This window comes from Triticum aestivum, chromosome 6D, assembly GCF_018294505.1.
Source record: "Triticum aestivum cultivar Chinese Spring chromosome 6D, IWGSC CS RefSeq v2.1, whole genome shotgun sequence".
Taxonomy (NCBI): domain Eukaryota; kingdom Viridiplantae; phylum Streptophyta; class Magnoliopsida; order Poales; family Poaceae; genus Triticum; species Triticum aestivum.
The window spans coordinates 421417828-421433975 of NC_057811.1; the positions used below are offsets into that span (position 1 = coordinate 421417828).

Sequence of the window (16148 nt, forward strand, 5' to 3'; positions counted from 1 at the left end):
AACAAAAATCCCGCGGGTATATCCGGACATTCTATGTGCATGCACAAAGTTTCGGTGAAAAACGATGTTTTTTGCGGCTTGTGCAAAAAAGATAAAAAAATGCAAAATGAATAGTTGTAATGAAGCATCAGAAATTGTCTTTTTTACACAAGCCACAAAAAACCTCGTTTTTCACCGAAAACTTTGTGCACGCACATAGAATATCCGGATATACACGCGAGATTTTTGTACAGAATTTTTCAACTTTTTAAAATGTGTATTTAGATAATGGATGCATATGCACCTAGGAGCCATTGCCCAATTTCCAGATTTTCCAATGTACTACTTGTAGCTTTGATTTACCTAGCTTTGATTCACACCAATAATTATGAACATTTACATTACCAAATCAATATCACTGGATCTATTGAGAAATGCATTTTCATAAATGTATTTATTGGATATTGCATATGTTGATCTTTTCTAAATAGTTCATCAGACTTAAAGCTGTTTAACTTAATACGAAACTAAGTGGTCTTGTATAGATCAAAGGAAGGAATTTTTATTATTCCTGCCCTGCATCGGACATTTGACTTTGCAGCTACATTGTCAGGATTAGGGAAGGTGGCCCAACTAATTTTTTTTTTTTGAATATTTGGCCCAACTAATATTATTGGTGTGAATCTCCATTACAAATCTGACGGCAGATACAGCGTGCAATCACGAACGATTTGCAACTCACAACAAACCAAAGACTGAACTTTATTGTTAAGTCCGCACAAATTAACCAGAATGCACAATGTCTTTAGTATGTTCTTTTTTTTGCATGCACACATGTGCTAAAATAATCAGATCAGATAGTAATAACATATATCGCACAATAAAGTACACCCATATATCGGATGGCAGATACATCAGCATGAAACCTCAAACCAGTATTTGACACGCAGGTTAATTTGGCGAATTCAGACGTCATGAATCTGCTGTCGATGCTATTCTAATGTACAAAGTCAGGCCGAAGCAGGCGGGTAACATTCTATTTTCATGGTGGTGTTTACCTTATTTTGATCATTCTGTGAACGAATGGCGAAAGTATAATCTCTCCAACAACATTGGCTAGTAAACCGCCAGCCACAAGCTGCAGTATCCAGCCATACTGCAGGTTCTCCTCTTGCATGTTACTGACTCTATCCCACAGTCATCGTCGGCCCTGCATCTGTGGCTAGGGAACACATCTGGTATGTGGCACGCACTCTCCCATGGGGAGCCAACGTTCTGCCGGAAAATTGTCTCTGGACAGACTTTGGATGACAATGCGCTCGCACGAATCGGTTGGTTGCCGTCCTGCAGAGAGGTTCTCGATATCGTTATGATGACAGTACAGAGTAAGATTAATGCTCCTACAAATAGGAGCTAGGGCATCATATGGTTTCCTAACTTGCGTTCTGATGTAAGGTGGTATGGAATCACCTTAACAACTGTCCAATTGGTGGGAACATCCAGTCGAGGAGTTTTCTCGTGCCACGTGCTCATTACTGGAAGGGGGTGGCCCTCTGTTGTAAATATGTAATTTTTGTTCCTCAAGAATGAATCGTCGTAAAGGAGAAAAAGATATTTGCACCTGCAGAAGAGTTATCAACTGTCATCTCAACAGTGACCGGATCTATCAGCGCGAATGAGACAGTTTTGCTCCAACTGCTTATTAGAAACAATAGGACGATTAACAGCTCACGTTTCTGAAAGAAAGAAGCTGTGTTGATGATCTTCAAGGTTCATTGTTGAAACATCTCTGATACTAGCAAAACCTCCTTCCACTTTGGTGTAGTAATTAAGTGATCCAATTATAGCTTCACCCACTTCTAGGTACCAAGGATCTATAGAGATCAGTGGTGTTAGCGATCTGGACATCATATTATCTTTATCTGCTTGATTAATATTTTAAGAAAAAAAAACCCCAACAATATTATTTGTCTGTTATTCATGATCACACCTTTAGTTGCTTGATAAAGATAAAATGTAGACTCAGCAAACTCTGGACGTAAAGGATAGTACTTCTCTGTAGGATGCAAAATTCCGTAGTCTAACAGATATCTGCAAAGTACAAAGCATGCATCAAAAAAATACAGTGTAAAACCTGAAAGCAAGTTTTGGTCATACTCTTGTCAGTCTTGTGTATCATACTCCGAATTTATTTCAAACAGTCACACAATACTTCCATTTTCCTTTACAAACTGATGGTCAAGAGGTACTTAGTTTTTAATTATTAATACCTTTCAGGAAGGACGCCGAACCTTTGCCATACATTGTAAAATTCACGATGTGACAGATTTGCAGCAGCAACATCTCCTAGTAATGTCTGGTGATGATGATAGCAGTAAGCAAAACAATACAAGATAAAAAATTCCACAATAAGGTGCTACATCAACCATGTACAGAGTCAGCAGACCTGAACACCAGGCCAGAAGGCCTGGAGGCTAGTTAGTTGCCAGTGTGTTGCTTCTCCAGTCCTGATATCAGCCTCATGGTACCTGAGAAGATGGATGAGTATTACTGTCCGGTACAAGCATATTGTGGCGACAAGTAACTAGCATGGAATGGAAATTTTTGAATGAATATGGCATGATTAAAGGGTGTACCATGGCCCGTGTCGGAAATACTTCTGCACTGCTAGGTAAGCAGAATGAAACATATCCCAGTATTCATCACTTCCAAAAAGGATATATGCCTTAATCAAATACTCGTAAAATGAATCAACTCCTGAAAATATGTTACGAAAGATCATCAATATGTCTCAAGCACATATATGTTCTAATTAGACAGAATTAAACGACATATACAAAGAAACACTTGTAAAAAAACAATTATGCTACAAATTTGATGTTGGTATAAGCGATACACCAAGTGGGCTAGCATAAGAAGTAGTACCAGCACCAATGCCTGACGAATATTCAATCCAGTTGCCAGACAAAACATCTAGTGTTGAGCCTACAAGATTCAGTGAGCTTCTCATGCTCCATAACTTGCGAAGAGCACGAAGAGCTGCAGCTTCATATCTAGAATCACCGGTCAAACGTGACAATGCACCCATTTCAAGGATAAGGGAGCCTGCAACAAATTTATGTATCTTAGCTACCACTACAAAGACACCCAACAGAATAATGACTATTCCGCCACTCACCACATCCTGATGTGCTCGTTTCAGTTGTCTCATTCTCCATCACTCCATACTGGAAAAAGTAGTCATAGCATCAGAGAAGATGTATGAATAAAATACAAGCTCAACAGCCATGTCAGATCATGATTAAAAGGATTGTAATACACGTGAGCTATGTAATATGTATGACTTGAGTGTTACAAGTAATATCATACAAGGGTATCCAGAAAGGGAAACGAAATAATTGTCGAACAATTATCTAGTTTCCACAGGAGGCTTGACACTTCTGTTCTGTGCCATAGCAGGAAGGGGCTTGCTGAACTTTTGGAATTTACCAATACATGTCTTTTACTATTTATTTTATCCGAGAACGTGATTGTAGCGGTGAACTGCTTTCTGAATCAGAAGAAAGGCCAAGGGTTTGTAAATGAACCTTAAGATTGATCCATGCATATGGCAATCCAGTAGGTGTCTCAAATGCTGGCAGAAACCGGCTGCCTAAATTTTCAGCAAGATGTAGTAATTGGTTCTGATATACTCCATCTTTATTCTGACTGCTGTAGTCCTTTGCAAGAATATGAGCAGAAATAAGCCCCCCAAGAAGTCTTATGTTACACTGGATAAGAAGGGAAAACTGTGAGAAAATGATTGTTGCTTAAAATCCTGGCAACATGTCATTGTTTTGTTCTAGTCGTGATAAAAATCGAATGGCATTACCTCAAAAAGATTAACTCGAGCATCAACATCAAAAGTTAGGTTCTCTGAAAGCCAACTAACTCCTCTGTCAAATTCTGTTAGGTTACCTAAGACAACAAGACTGCATGAGCCAAAACAGAGAGGCATTACCTATCGATCTTACGGATACAATTTTCCTTTTGAAGAAACAACATGGTAATCATATTCTTATCATCAAAAGACAACACAAATCTCAAAGTATCCAGAAACATTACAACTTCATAAAGTGTACCTTGATAATGACTCAACTAGTGTCAATGCTGATCCATTATAATCCTGTGGCAAGTGCTCAAGCTACAAGAAGGAAGAAAGAGGTGATATTACGCCGGGGTATCTTTAAGCTTTTGTGGCGTCAATTGGAAACTGTAAATTTGTCAATACATTAATACATTTAGGTTGCCAAGCTCACTGAGGGAGTCAGTGAAGCCTTTAGTGAGAGGCTTCAATTCATCATGCTGAAAAGGTATCAACACAGAAAACATCAGATTGGCCATGAACAAATGAACTGAATTTTGCTCAAGAATTCCTAAAATAGCTGATGAACATACAGGAAATGCATACGCCATGTAGTTGTCATAAGCATGATAAAACCTGAAATGAATAGAAATGGATCAGTACTAGAATCTGAGCATTGAAAACTACTACTCCCTCCGTCCGGAAATACCTGTCGTAGAAATGGATACAAATGGATGTATCTAGAACTAAAATACATCTAGATACATCCATTCCTCGGACGAGTATTTCCGGACGGAGGGAGTACATTACAGTGCAGAGGCTTGATAGCGGTGACAATACACAGGGTAACAGCCTTCATGTATAGAGCTACTTGGCTAACTCTGTATGTTGAATGCTTTGCCATGTGCAGACGAGGCTCTAGTCTGGAGGCCTTGATCTAGAAACTGAAGAGGCCAGAATCTGACAGCTTACAGTGACATCATATCGTTGATGCTCTGGGGACTGGGGGGTGCAAAATTATTGCAGAACTGAAATACAGAGATTATGGAGCGATTCATTGACCACATGGGCTGAAACGTTGGTTATAGGCGTGAGCTCGAGATGTTGGCACTCGTCTGAACAAGACGAACAAAGTTCGCATTTTTATCCGCGACCCGAATTACAGGGGCTTCTGTCTGCGAAGACGGAGCTTACAGGACAGCTAAAATCTTCTTCCCCGTATGACACAGAAATCCCCGCGACAAAATGGAACCTTCCCAACCCCCAAGCTCGGACTGAATCCGACAGAAATCGAACGGAGGGTAGCTCAAGACAGGGGAGCGCTCACATCTCGACGACCTTGCCCCTCATGCGCAGCCTCCTCGCGCGCCCGTACCCGTCTCTGCTGGCCGCGGCGGCGGGGGCGGCCGCGGCCGCGGCGAGCGCCGCGAGGAGAAGCGCGACGGCAGCGAGCCGCGCCGGCCGAGGAGATCGCATGGAGACGGAGGTGGGACTGGGAGCCGGCCGATGACGACGGTGTCCGATGGGGATCAGGACCCCTCACGGCACGACCGAGAGCGGATGGTTCCCTCCTTCCTCCCGTGGATTTGGTACACGTATTCAGATCTCGTACCTGACGTGTTTTATGCTTGCGTGTACGAAATGGCACGACACGTTGTCTGCCACGTAGGATTCATTTTTCTTTCTGCATATTAACCTCAAATGGGGGATATACAAATGTAATACCGGGGGTAATAATTTGCACACTTTGCGTGTGTTTGTGCACGCGCGCGCTTCATTGCGGACTTCATATTTATCTCCGGTCCACAGACGTCATATTTGCACACTTTGTGTGTGGAACATCAATCCATCATTCATGTTTTTCTTAGGGAACCATCATTCATGTTTTTTTAGAAAACGTCAGCATTTTATTAATCAATCAACATGTCTCTCAGATACATTCCGGAGTAGAAGTGAAAACACAAAGACCATTACAGCTCAAACACGACTTAGCTAAATTATGAGCTAAAACATTAGACTAACCCGAGAAAAAAGAATATTCGACATAACATCTTTGATCTCCGAGACCACAACACCAACGAGTGAACGATCGCGAACATGAGAATTGATTCTCTGCACCAAAGAGAGGCAATCGGAGGCGAATATCACCGAATCACATCTCATCTTACGTGCAAGGTTAACTGCTCGCCGAAGGGCACATGCCTCAGCTAATTTAGGTTCATGGCTTACATAATTGGCTTCTCTACATGCAATAAGAATTTGTCCATCAGAGTTGAGAGAAACCACACCTGCACCAAACTTACTTAGCATTCATGTTCTGCTAAAGAGAATGGCATTGGGTAAAAACTTTATTTTTTTGAGAAACTTCCCATCTATTCATCCTCAGTCATGACGGTACAAAAAACAACAGAGGTAATAAAAATTACAACCATGTCTATGGACCACCTAGCGACCCGTCATTGCCCCTCCCTCACTGGAGCCGGACAAACCTTGTTGTAGAGGACAGTCGGTAAGTCGTCGTGCTAAGACTCCATAGGACCAGCGCATCAGAGCAGCAACCATCGCCGATGAAGAAAGTCGTAGATCATATAGATCAAACCTGTAAACACTCAAAAGAAGACGAACGAAGACAGGATCCAAACAGATCCATCGAAGGCCAGCACCGATCGAATCCCACGAGATCCGACAGAAACACACCTTTACACACACTCCGATGATGCTAGACGCACCACCGAGACGAGGATAGAACATGTGAGGCATTATTCCTACTAAGGGACATCGCCATCGCCACACAATCCCAACCAAGATGCCGAAACTAACAAGAACGAGAACTGAGTCCTTCCCGCTAGCGGGAGCCCGAGATCCTCCGCACCTCCATGACCCAGAGGCCATCGGAGATGGGGCGGACCGACGGCAGCGCCGATGGGAGGAGTGTTGACTTGGCTACCCTCGATTTTCTTTGGTTTTATTTGACGGGAACTCACATCATTGGGTATAAACCTCTTCATAGAACAATCATCTTTCATGCATTTCTTCCACAAGAATGCATAAAAACCATATTAATGATACAAACATACTTCAGTTGTCTCGTTTATGCTAAAACATATAAATCAATGATGTATCGGCCCAAAAAGATTATGCATCTAGGACTCAAGCTAGGCAGCTTAAAAGTAAGCCACCTCCTCCCTAGATTTTACCACAAGCCGCCTCTTATATTGGGGCTTCTGTTATGTGATAACTAATTTAGAAGTCACAACAAATATACGAGGCGACTTATTTTTTAAGCTCGGGAGAGTGAGGGACTTGGGCACTCCGTGTGCCCTTGCCATTGCATTTAATGCATCGTTTGAGTTCTCCACGATGATACGTGAAAGTGAAATTGAGAAGCTTATTACTCTTGGGTGTTTGGGCACCCTAGAGATTGTTTCTCTTGGGTGCTTTGGTGCCCTAGACGGTTGGTGTCGCGGAGCTCAATCATTAGATGGAAAACTCCGGGACAAGCGTCGGGGTCTCCAATTAAGTTGTGGAGATTGGCCCGAGCAATTTGTACGGGTTCCGGTGACCGCCCCCAAGGGTTGCCAAAGTGTACGGGTTCGGTGACCGCCCAGAAGGATTGCCATTTGTACGGGTTCGGTGACCGCCCCCAAGGGTTGCCATTTGTACGGGTTCGGTGACCGCCCTCAAGGGTCCCTTAGTGGAATCACGACATCTTGCATTTGCGCGAGGGCGTGAGGAGATTATGGTGGCCCTAGTTGAATTTTTAGGAACATTGTGCCTCCACACCGCTTCAAGCGGAGATTAGCATCCGCATGGGTAGTAACATAGACTAGCCACAATGGGGGAATAACATATGTGTGGTAACATGGAGCACTTCATTTATTAGGTTATAGACACATCTTGCCTTGATATGTGTGATGTTACTCATACTAGTAGTAACTAGCTATGTTGCCACTTTCATCTCTTTCTTCATTTATTGCATGCCACATCATCTATTTAACCTAGATATATGTGATGTTACTACCTATGTTACCCCCATTATGGGTAGTCTAATAAATGAAGCAATCTATGGTACTACTACTACTCCCTCCGTCACGGTTTAGAAGGCACAGTTAGATTTGCGTGGGTTTTCAAAATAGACAAGATTTAAGGCGCTAATGCAATTACTCCTTATAGTACTATATGCATGCAACCGTGTGAATTCTAGTACTAGTACTCCCGCTGGAATCGGTCTCCACCAATGCATGCGTGAGGGTTGCTCGTTCAGTGGCCATGGGTTACTGCGCATTGATTTTTTAAGCAATTAGGCGCTGTGCTATTTACTATGCTACTATTTTTCAGTCGCATACAAAGGAAACTAGAGCCAATCGTGGACTACCTTGGTCCCAGAGATTTCTCATGTACGCCTTCTAAACCGTGACGGAGGGAGTATGTTACTTTGCACAAGTAGTAATTTAGACTAGAGTAATATGCATAAAACTAGTATAAGTTACTCCACACAATAAATAGTAACATGCATGTCATATAAGCAAAAAAATAATGTGTCAAGTAATTAAAGAGGAGAGCGACAAATAAAGTACTTATGACGGTGAGATAAAGAGGAGAGAGCCACATAATATATTACCATCGCGTAACGCTTCTCAATAAAAAGTGAGTTAAACGAAAGTCCATATATTAACACACCTACAAGACTATCCACTATAAAGGTAATAATATAGACTAATAACTTATGAAAATACACAGGAGAACCTGGGTGCTCGACACCCCTATACAAATATTAAATGTTGAAGTTATAAAAAAAATAAAAAAAATCTGAAATTTGGGGATATCAAACATGGGTTCTCAATCTACTCCCATGTGAAGTTTCATAAAAAATACCAGGAAACGAATTCGTGGCGAAGGAAATACTGTATGAAGAAAAATCCATCCAAACAGTTTTTTCTATACATAGATTTTTTTTATCTTTTTTTGCCACGGATATGTTTCCTGGTAATTTTTTACGAAATTTGACACGGGAGTAGATCGAGAACCCAGTTTGATATCTTTAAATCTCATATTCTTTTTCAAATTTCTCGGTATTTTTTTGAACTTAATGTTCGTATATGGATTTGGAGCGGATGTGCTACAAATCCGCTTCCGGTAACTTATGCATGTTACCAATGTAAGTTACTCTTTACTATGACTAGCCTAACAGAACCCACCCAAGGAAAAATGAGTCTAGATCTAAATAAATAACAGAAATACTAACGCCCACACATGTGGGCGTTTGCATTTCGCCCATACATATGGATCAACGTCCGTTTGTGTTTGCACGAATCTTGGCATGTTTTGCCAGATTTTTTATGCCACGTAGGATTGAGCTGGTGTGCGGGCATTCATCCGGTCGCCCACACGCTCGTTTGACCACGCGGAGGGGCTGGTGTGTGGGCGTTTAGCAGTTCGCCCACACGCCAGTTTTCACGCACGCGTAGGGGCTGGTGTGTGGGCATTTAGCAGTTCGCCCACACGCCCGTCTCCTCTCCCACACCCAAAGCTGTCAGTTGTCATGTGTTTTTGCAGGGCACATGGCAACTGCCCTAGCGTGCTTGTAAGCAGATAACAACTCTCTCTTTACTCGAACATGTTTTTTTGCCATGTCTTTTTTGTAGTGCTACATGGCAACTGCCTAGTGTTAGTAGGTGGCAACTCCTAAAGTTTTCAAATCATGGCAACTGTAGTAGACCAGATAATACATGGCAACAGCCGCAGTTGTCCAAAAAGGCATCTGGCACTTGACCTGAGATGGCAACTGCAGTTGAGCAACCATGGCAACTGTAGTTATCATACATGGCAACTGTAGTTCAGCAACATAGCAGCTGCAATTAAACGGACATGGAAGAGGGTCCGGACCATGGCAACTGCGGGGATGGGTGGTGACTGTCACGCGGAGCATGCGGGACCGTGAGTACGGGCGTGTGGGCATTATCTAGTTTGCTCACACGTAGGCATATGAGAGGGACCACGAGTCAAAAGACCGGGCGTGTGCGCGTTACTTGTTTTGCCTACACGTAGATGTGTGGGCTTGTTCTTTAGATACCACACGTAGGCGTGTGGTCAGACCCTTTAACGCCCACACGTGTGGGCGTTAACGGACCTATAAATAATGGTTTGCATGATACTACACATATGTTACTACCCATCATGAAGATAGTAACATGCATAATATATGCATGTTACTTCTTACTATGACCATAATAACATAGTCTAGCAACATGATAAATCAAGAACAGTAACACGTGTAAAAACCAAAAGCTGATTTAATTAGAGGCAAGATACATGATCGAAAGAAGAGGAAAAAAATGAATACAAATAACACATCAATGTCGATTACTTTTTTACCGCACGCAAACTAAAGAGATTACTCAATCGAACAAGACCCCTCAAAAAAAAAAAAACTCAATCGAACGAGAATTAATTAAACTTGCTTCACCGGCCGGCCCCGATCCATAACCTTGAGCGCACCCGAAGATATCCCGAGGCCACCCTGTGGAAACTCGACGCGTTTCGTGGTAGGCAGAGACGTCGACGCCGGCGGAACGTATGCGCGCATCGATCACACGGTGTTGGGCCCGTCGTTGTAGGCGTCGCAGCGCCGCCTGATCTCGCCGTCGGCGCCGGTCTTGACGCCGTACATGCTGAGCTTCTCCATGGCGCGGGAGAAGTCGTCGAAGAAGGCGGTGTTGTTGGCGGCGTAGCGCTCCACGAGGGGCCTGGTGCGCAGGTCCGACCACATGTCCTCGTCGGTGCTCAGCAGGCCCAGGCCGCGCTCAATGTTCACGTAGTACATGTTGTCGAACTTGCCGGGGGTCATGACGTCGTTGAAGGCGGCGATGGTGGGGTCCTTGAGGTACTCCTTGCAGGCGGCCTGGAGCCCCTTGGCGTAGCCCGGGTTCATGGTCGGGTCGAACGGCGCCGGCTTGCCGGTCTTGTCGCGGTAGTTGTAGATCCTGGACGCGAACTCCTGGCAGTGCGAGAAGCCCAGCGTGTGCGCGCCGGAGAGCGCCACCATCTCCTGCACCGTGAACCCCTTGGCCAGGAAGAGCTCGAGGATGCGCCCCACGGTGAAGTTGGAGTGCGGGAGCTCCACGTCGGGGGCGGTGGGGCTGGAGGAGAGCGAGTCCTTGCGGCCCAGCGGGACCGGGTACCTGGGGCCTCCGGTCATGGTGACCAGCACCCTCGACGCCAGGGCCAGGACGTCGGCGCAGGAAACCACGCCGGGGCACTCCAGCTCCAGGGCCAACTTGGAGCGCACCACGGCGTCGAAGGCGTCGCCGGGGAGGGAGTGGTTGATCTCGGCGTCCTTCTCGGATTTGGCGAAGCGGGTGGGCGCGATCAGCACGGAGGCGTCGCAGCCGGTCACGAAGCAGTCGTGGAAGAAGACGCGAAGCATGCCCGCGGCGGTGGTCGGGTTCGCCATCTGCTTCGACTGGACCACCTCCGCGATGATCCGCTCTGCCCGTGGGCACGTCTGGCTGTAGAAATCGGGCGACAGCTTGCCCGGCGGGCCCCCCGCCGCCGCCTGGGGCACTCCCGGCCCGGCGAGCACTCCTGCCGCCGCCGCTTGGGGCACTTGCGTCCCGGCGCCCATTCCTGCCGCCGCCGCCGCTTTGGGCACTTGCGTCCCGGCGCCCATTCCTGCCGCCGCCGCCGCTTGGGGCACTCCCGGCCCGGCGCCCATTCCTGCCACCGACGCCGCTTGGGGCATTTCCGGCCCGGCGCGCACTACTGCCACCGCGGCGGCGAGGAGGGCGGCCGCGGCCAGGAGGAGGAGGGACAGGCGGCGCATGTCTGCTGCTAGCTGCTTGGTACGTCGATCCTGCGGGTGTGCGGTTCTTGGGTTAACTCGACCCTCTAGGTCCTAGCAGGCGACGTCAGGGCCGGCGAGGTGTGTGGGGGTCCTAGAAATGCGAGGGAGAGGGGAGGAGGGTGGAGGAGTGTTGCAGCGGATGTTTGCCGGAGCCGGTGGAGGAGAGCGAATGGCGGGAACGGAGTTGGCGGGGAGTGCTCGTAGGCGAAACAAGAGGCTGGAGAGCCAGAGCAGACATGCATGCACCATCTACTAGTACGAACGAAGTAGCGTGTCCGTCGCTCTGTTTCCTTTACTACCTTTAGCATTAGCTAACTGCTAAGCTGCCCTGTTTGCTTAAAAAAAAACTAGCTGGGCTGTTAGCCTGTTATTTTTTTAGAAACACACGTACCTTTATTCACATTCGTAATTGTTATAGGTACACCTATCTTGATCTAAGACCCAAGAAAATACAGAGTAACTCCTATGACTACTAGAATTCTCTCGTCAAGATATGTCGTGCCTTCCTTTGGTGTGGTAAGAAAGAAGCGAACAGCGGCAACTGCTTTGTGGCTTGGGAATCTGTATGCAAACCTAAATGGGCCGGTGGCCTCGGAATCCCCAACCTACAATGGCTGAACAAATCCCTCCAGGCCAGGTGGCCGTGGTTGCAGAAGTATGACAAAGACAGGCCCTGGAGCGAATTTCAAATCAAGGTACCTAAAGAATCTCTGGCACTTGTGGATGCGGCAGTGAACATCTCTGTGGGCGACGGGACGTCCATCTTCTTCTGGGATGATAAGTGGCTTCTCGGGTGTCGGGTGCGCGATCCGGCCCCTCTCGTCTACGCCAGGATCTCACCTAGAATCAAAAGATCGAAAATGGTGGCGCGCGCACTTCAGAACAACAACTGGGTGGGGGACATCGGTCCGGACCTCCAACCTGCTGCTTTGCTTCAATTCTTCGAGCTCTGGGATCGTGTGGCTACGGTGCGGACGACGGTGGGCGAACAAGACGTGGTTTCTTGGAGCTGGGAAAGCAATGGCAAATTCTCTGCGCGATCAGCTTATGCCGCCAAATTCATGGGGCTTGAGGTGTCACCAACGGCGGCCTTCACCTGGGGATCCCAGGCACCCCTACGATGCCGCTTCTTCGCCTGGCTCGCACTCAAAAACAGGTGTTGGACTTCCGACCGGCTCGCCAGCAGAGGCCTTCCACATCAAGACTCATGCCCGCTATGTGGTCAGGCCGACGAATCAATCAACCACCTGTTGCTGGATTGCGTGTTCGCTAGGCAAATTTGGCACTGGACTGCTGGGGTCACGGGCAGGTCTGCTTTTGTACCGCTTGGAAACGAAGACCTCAGCTCATGGTGCATCAGGCATGACCTACTTGATCAAAACCTGAAAACTACAAGAGCAACCTCTCTTCTAGTCCTTTGGATGCTCTGGAAACACAGGAACAACGTGGTGTTCAATGGTATAACGCCATCAGTACCTCTCCTCAAACAGCGGATCATGGATGAAGGGGTGGCCTGGACCAAGGCAGGTTTGTTTGGCAAGTTGGCCCAAAATGCAGAGGTAGTTAGGTGGGCAGCTCCGGTCTAGTAGTTTTCTCGTTTTCGCGGTAGTGTCGGAAATGCCGGCATGTAAATACACCTTGTACATTGGACACTTCGGGGTTCTTCCCCCTCTTCTTTAATGAATGATACGCATGCTCATGCGTATTCGAGAAAAATGAAATCCCTTGAAAACATCTTCTTTGTGGATCTCTGCTCGTAGAAATACTTCAAAGACTTCGGTAAAGAGGCTGTAATTGGACTGGAGCAACGATATTGTCACTCTTTCACCTGCACGAACATTACTAGTAATTGTTTTTGAAAGCGCCTTGAGTCGCCCATCCAAAAAGATGGGAAGCCTTGATCGATGAACGTACTTGGGCCGGGGATGATCCCCTAGAACTGCAGGTCGTCGAATAACTATATCTTCACCATGATGTCGATGAAAGATTTCAGCTCCACAAAGAATCAGACCAACAAAAAAGCTTGACACAACAATATAAACTCAACACATCCGAATACTCGGATCCACGAGGACAGAAAACTCTCTAATCTCATGGCACCGCCAAAAGAATGAGAGACAATTTATTCTCACTAAACTATGATGATCACTAGACGTTGACGAAGAACATAGAGATCTTGAAGATCTGAGCACCGCCCCACCTCTCAACACCAAGATGGTAGCCGGAGGCGAGGGGACCTAAATTTCTCAGATGTGGTGGCGGCGGCACATGAACGGGATGTTGGAAATATGCCCTAGAGGCAATAATAAAATGGTTATTATTATATTTCCTTGTTCATGATAATTGTCTATTGTTCATGCTATAATTGTGTTATCCGGAAATCGTAATATATGTGTGAATACATAGACCACAACATGTCCCTAGTGAGCCTCTAGTTGACTAGCTCGTTGATCAATAGATGGTTACGGTTTCCTAACCATGGACATAGGATGTCATTGATAACGGGATCACATCATTAGGATAATGATGTGATGGACAAGACCCAATCCTAAGCATAGCACAAGATCGTGTAGTTCGTCTGCTAAAGCTTTTCTAATGTCAAGTATATTTTCCTTAGACCATGAGATTGTGCAACTCCCGGATACCGTAAGGGTACTTTGGGTGTGCCAAATGTCACAACGTAACTGGGTGGCTATAAAGGTACACTACAGGTATTCCCGAAAGTATCTGTTGGGTTGGCACGAATCGAGACTGGGATTTGTCACTCCGTATGACGGAGAGGTATCTATGGGCCCACTCGGTAAGACATCATCGTAATGAGCTCAATGTGACTAAGGGGTTGGTCACGGGATGATGTGTTACGGAACGAGTAAAGGACTTGCCGTAACGAGATTGAACAAGGTATCGGTATACCGACGATTGAATCTCGGGCAAGTGCTATATCGGTAGACAAACGGAATCGTATACGGGATTGATTGAATCCTTGACATCATGGTTCATCCGATGAGATCATCGTGGAACATGTGGGAGCCAACATGGGTATCCAGATCCCGTTGTTGGTTATTGGCCGGAGAGATGTCTCGGTCATGTCTGCATAGTTCCCGAACGCGTAGGGTCTACACACTTAAGGTTCGGTGACGCTAGAGTTGTAATGGGAACTGTATGTGGTTACCGAAAGTTGTTCGGAGTCCCGGATGAGATCCCGGACGTCACGATGAGATTTATATATGGGAAGTCCAATTTCAGTCACCGGAAAGGTTTCGGGGTTTATCAGTATTGTACCGGGACCATCGAAGGGGTTCCGGGGGTCCACCGGGAGGGTCCACCTGCCCCGAAGGACCTAATGGGCTGTAGTTGGGTGGGAACCAGCCCCTTAGTGGGCTGGTGCGCCCCCCAAGGGCCCAAGGCGCCTAGGGTTGGAAACCCTAGGGGGCCGCTGCCCCCCCGGGGGCGGACGGCCCCCCTAGTTGGAAACCCTAAGGGGGCCGCTGCCCCCCCGAGGGGCCGCCCCCCCTCTAGATGGATCTAGGGGGCCGGCCCCCTCTCCCCTTCCCCCTATAAATAGTGGGTGGGGGGGGGGGGTGGGGTGGGAGGGCAACCGCACCCCCTTCTCCTGGCGCAGCCCTCCCCCCTTCCTACACCTTCTCCTCCTCCGTAGCGCTTAGCGAAGCTCTGCCGGAGAACCATGAGCTCCACCGCCACCACGCCGTCGTGCTGCTGGAGCTCTCCCTCAACTTCTCCTCCCCCCTTGCTGGATCAAGAAGGAGGAGACGTCCCCGGGCTGTACGTGTGTTGAACGCGGAGGCGCCGTCGTTTGGCGCTTAGATCGGAATCAACCGCGATCTGAATCGCTACGAGTACGACTCCTTCATCCGCGTTCTTGTAACGCTTCCGCATCGCGATCTTCAAGGGTATGAAGATGCACTCCCCTCTCTCTCGTTGCTAGTCTCTCCATAGATTGATCTTCGTGATGCGTAGAATTTTTTTAGTTTCTGCAACGATCCCCAACAGTGGCATCATGAGCTAGGTCTATGTGTAGTTTCTATGCACGAGTAGAACACAAGTTGTTGTGGGCGTCGATTTTGTCAATTTACTTGCTGTTACTAGTCTTATCTTGATTCGGCGGCATCGTGGGATGAAGCGGCCCGGACCGACCTTACACATACACTTACGTGAGACAGGTTCCACCGACTGACATGCACTAGTTGCATAAGGTGGCTAGCGGGTGTTTGTCTCTCCCACTTTAGTCGGATCGGATTCGATGAAAAGGGTAAATAGAAATTGGCATATCACGTTGTGGTTTTGGCGTAGGTAAGAAACGTTCTTGCTAAGAAACCTATAGCAGCCACGTAAAAATTTGCAACAACAATTAGTGGACGTCTAACTTGTTTTTGCAGCATATGTCGTGTGATGTGATATGGCCAAAAGGATGTGATGAATGATATATGTGATGTATGAGATTGATCATGCTCTTGTAATAGG

At 46.8% G+C, this 16148-nt stretch overlaps 2 protein-coding genes across 3 annotated transcripts; both read right to left on the reverse strand.

Annotated features, from left to right (window-relative positions):
• Positions 1-819: 819 nt before the first annotated feature.
• LOC123145522 (alpha-mannosidase I MNS5) lies at positions 820-6715 on the reverse strand. Of its 2 annotated transcripts, XM_044564950.1 has the most exons (17): positions 6313-6715; positions 5846-6111; positions 5018-5097; positions 4417-4459; positions 4258-4323; positions 4101-4162; positions 3851-3950; positions 3567-3749; positions 3158-3206; positions 2905-3084; positions 2616-2736; positions 2426-2507; positions 2250-2335; positions 1970-2070; positions 1712-1853; positions 1450-1600; positions 820-1323 (listed from the first exon to the last, which is right to left on the reverse strand). In XM_044564950.1, the coding sequence occupies exons 1-17, from the start codon at positions 6713-6715 to the stop codon at positions 1096-1098; spliced, it is 2343 nt and encodes a 780-aa protein (XP_044420885.1). In that variant the 3' UTR covers positions 820-1095. The 2 variants fall into 2 exon arrangements, with proteins under 2 accessions (XP_044420885.1, XP_044420886.1); XM_044564951.1 differs by lacking the exons at positions 5018-5097; positions 5846-6111; positions 6313-6715 and adding an exon at positions 5151-5412.
• Positions 6716-10096: 3381 nt separating this feature from the next.
• LOC123145523 (peroxidase 31-like) lies at positions 10097-11786 on the reverse strand. The gene has a single exon (XM_044564952.1). The coding sequence runs from the start codon at positions 11643-11645 to the stop codon at positions 10413-10415; it is 1233 nt and encodes a 410-aa protein (XP_044420887.1). The 5' UTR covers positions 11646-11786; the 3' UTR covers positions 10097-10412.
• Between the last annotated feature and the right edge of the window lie 4362 nt (positions 11787-16148).

Coding starts and splice junctions, on each gene's coding strand:
- LOC123145523 (XM_044564952.1), bottom strand. CDS start 11,645: ATGCGCCGCCTGTCCCTCCTCCTCCTGGCCGCGGCCGCCCTCCTCGCC.
- LOC123145522 (XM_044564950.1), bottom strand. CDS start 6,715: ATGGCCTCTGGGTCATGGAGGTGCGGAGGATCTCGGGCTCCCGCTAGC. Junction 2,737..2,904: donor TTCGTCAGGCATTGGTGCTG/GTACTACTTCTT, acceptor ACATATTTTCAG/GAGTTGATTCATTTTACGAG. Junction 2,336..2,425: donor CCTTCTGGCCTGGTGTTCAG/GTCTGCTGACTC, acceptor CATCATCACCAG/ACATTACTAGGAGATGTTGC.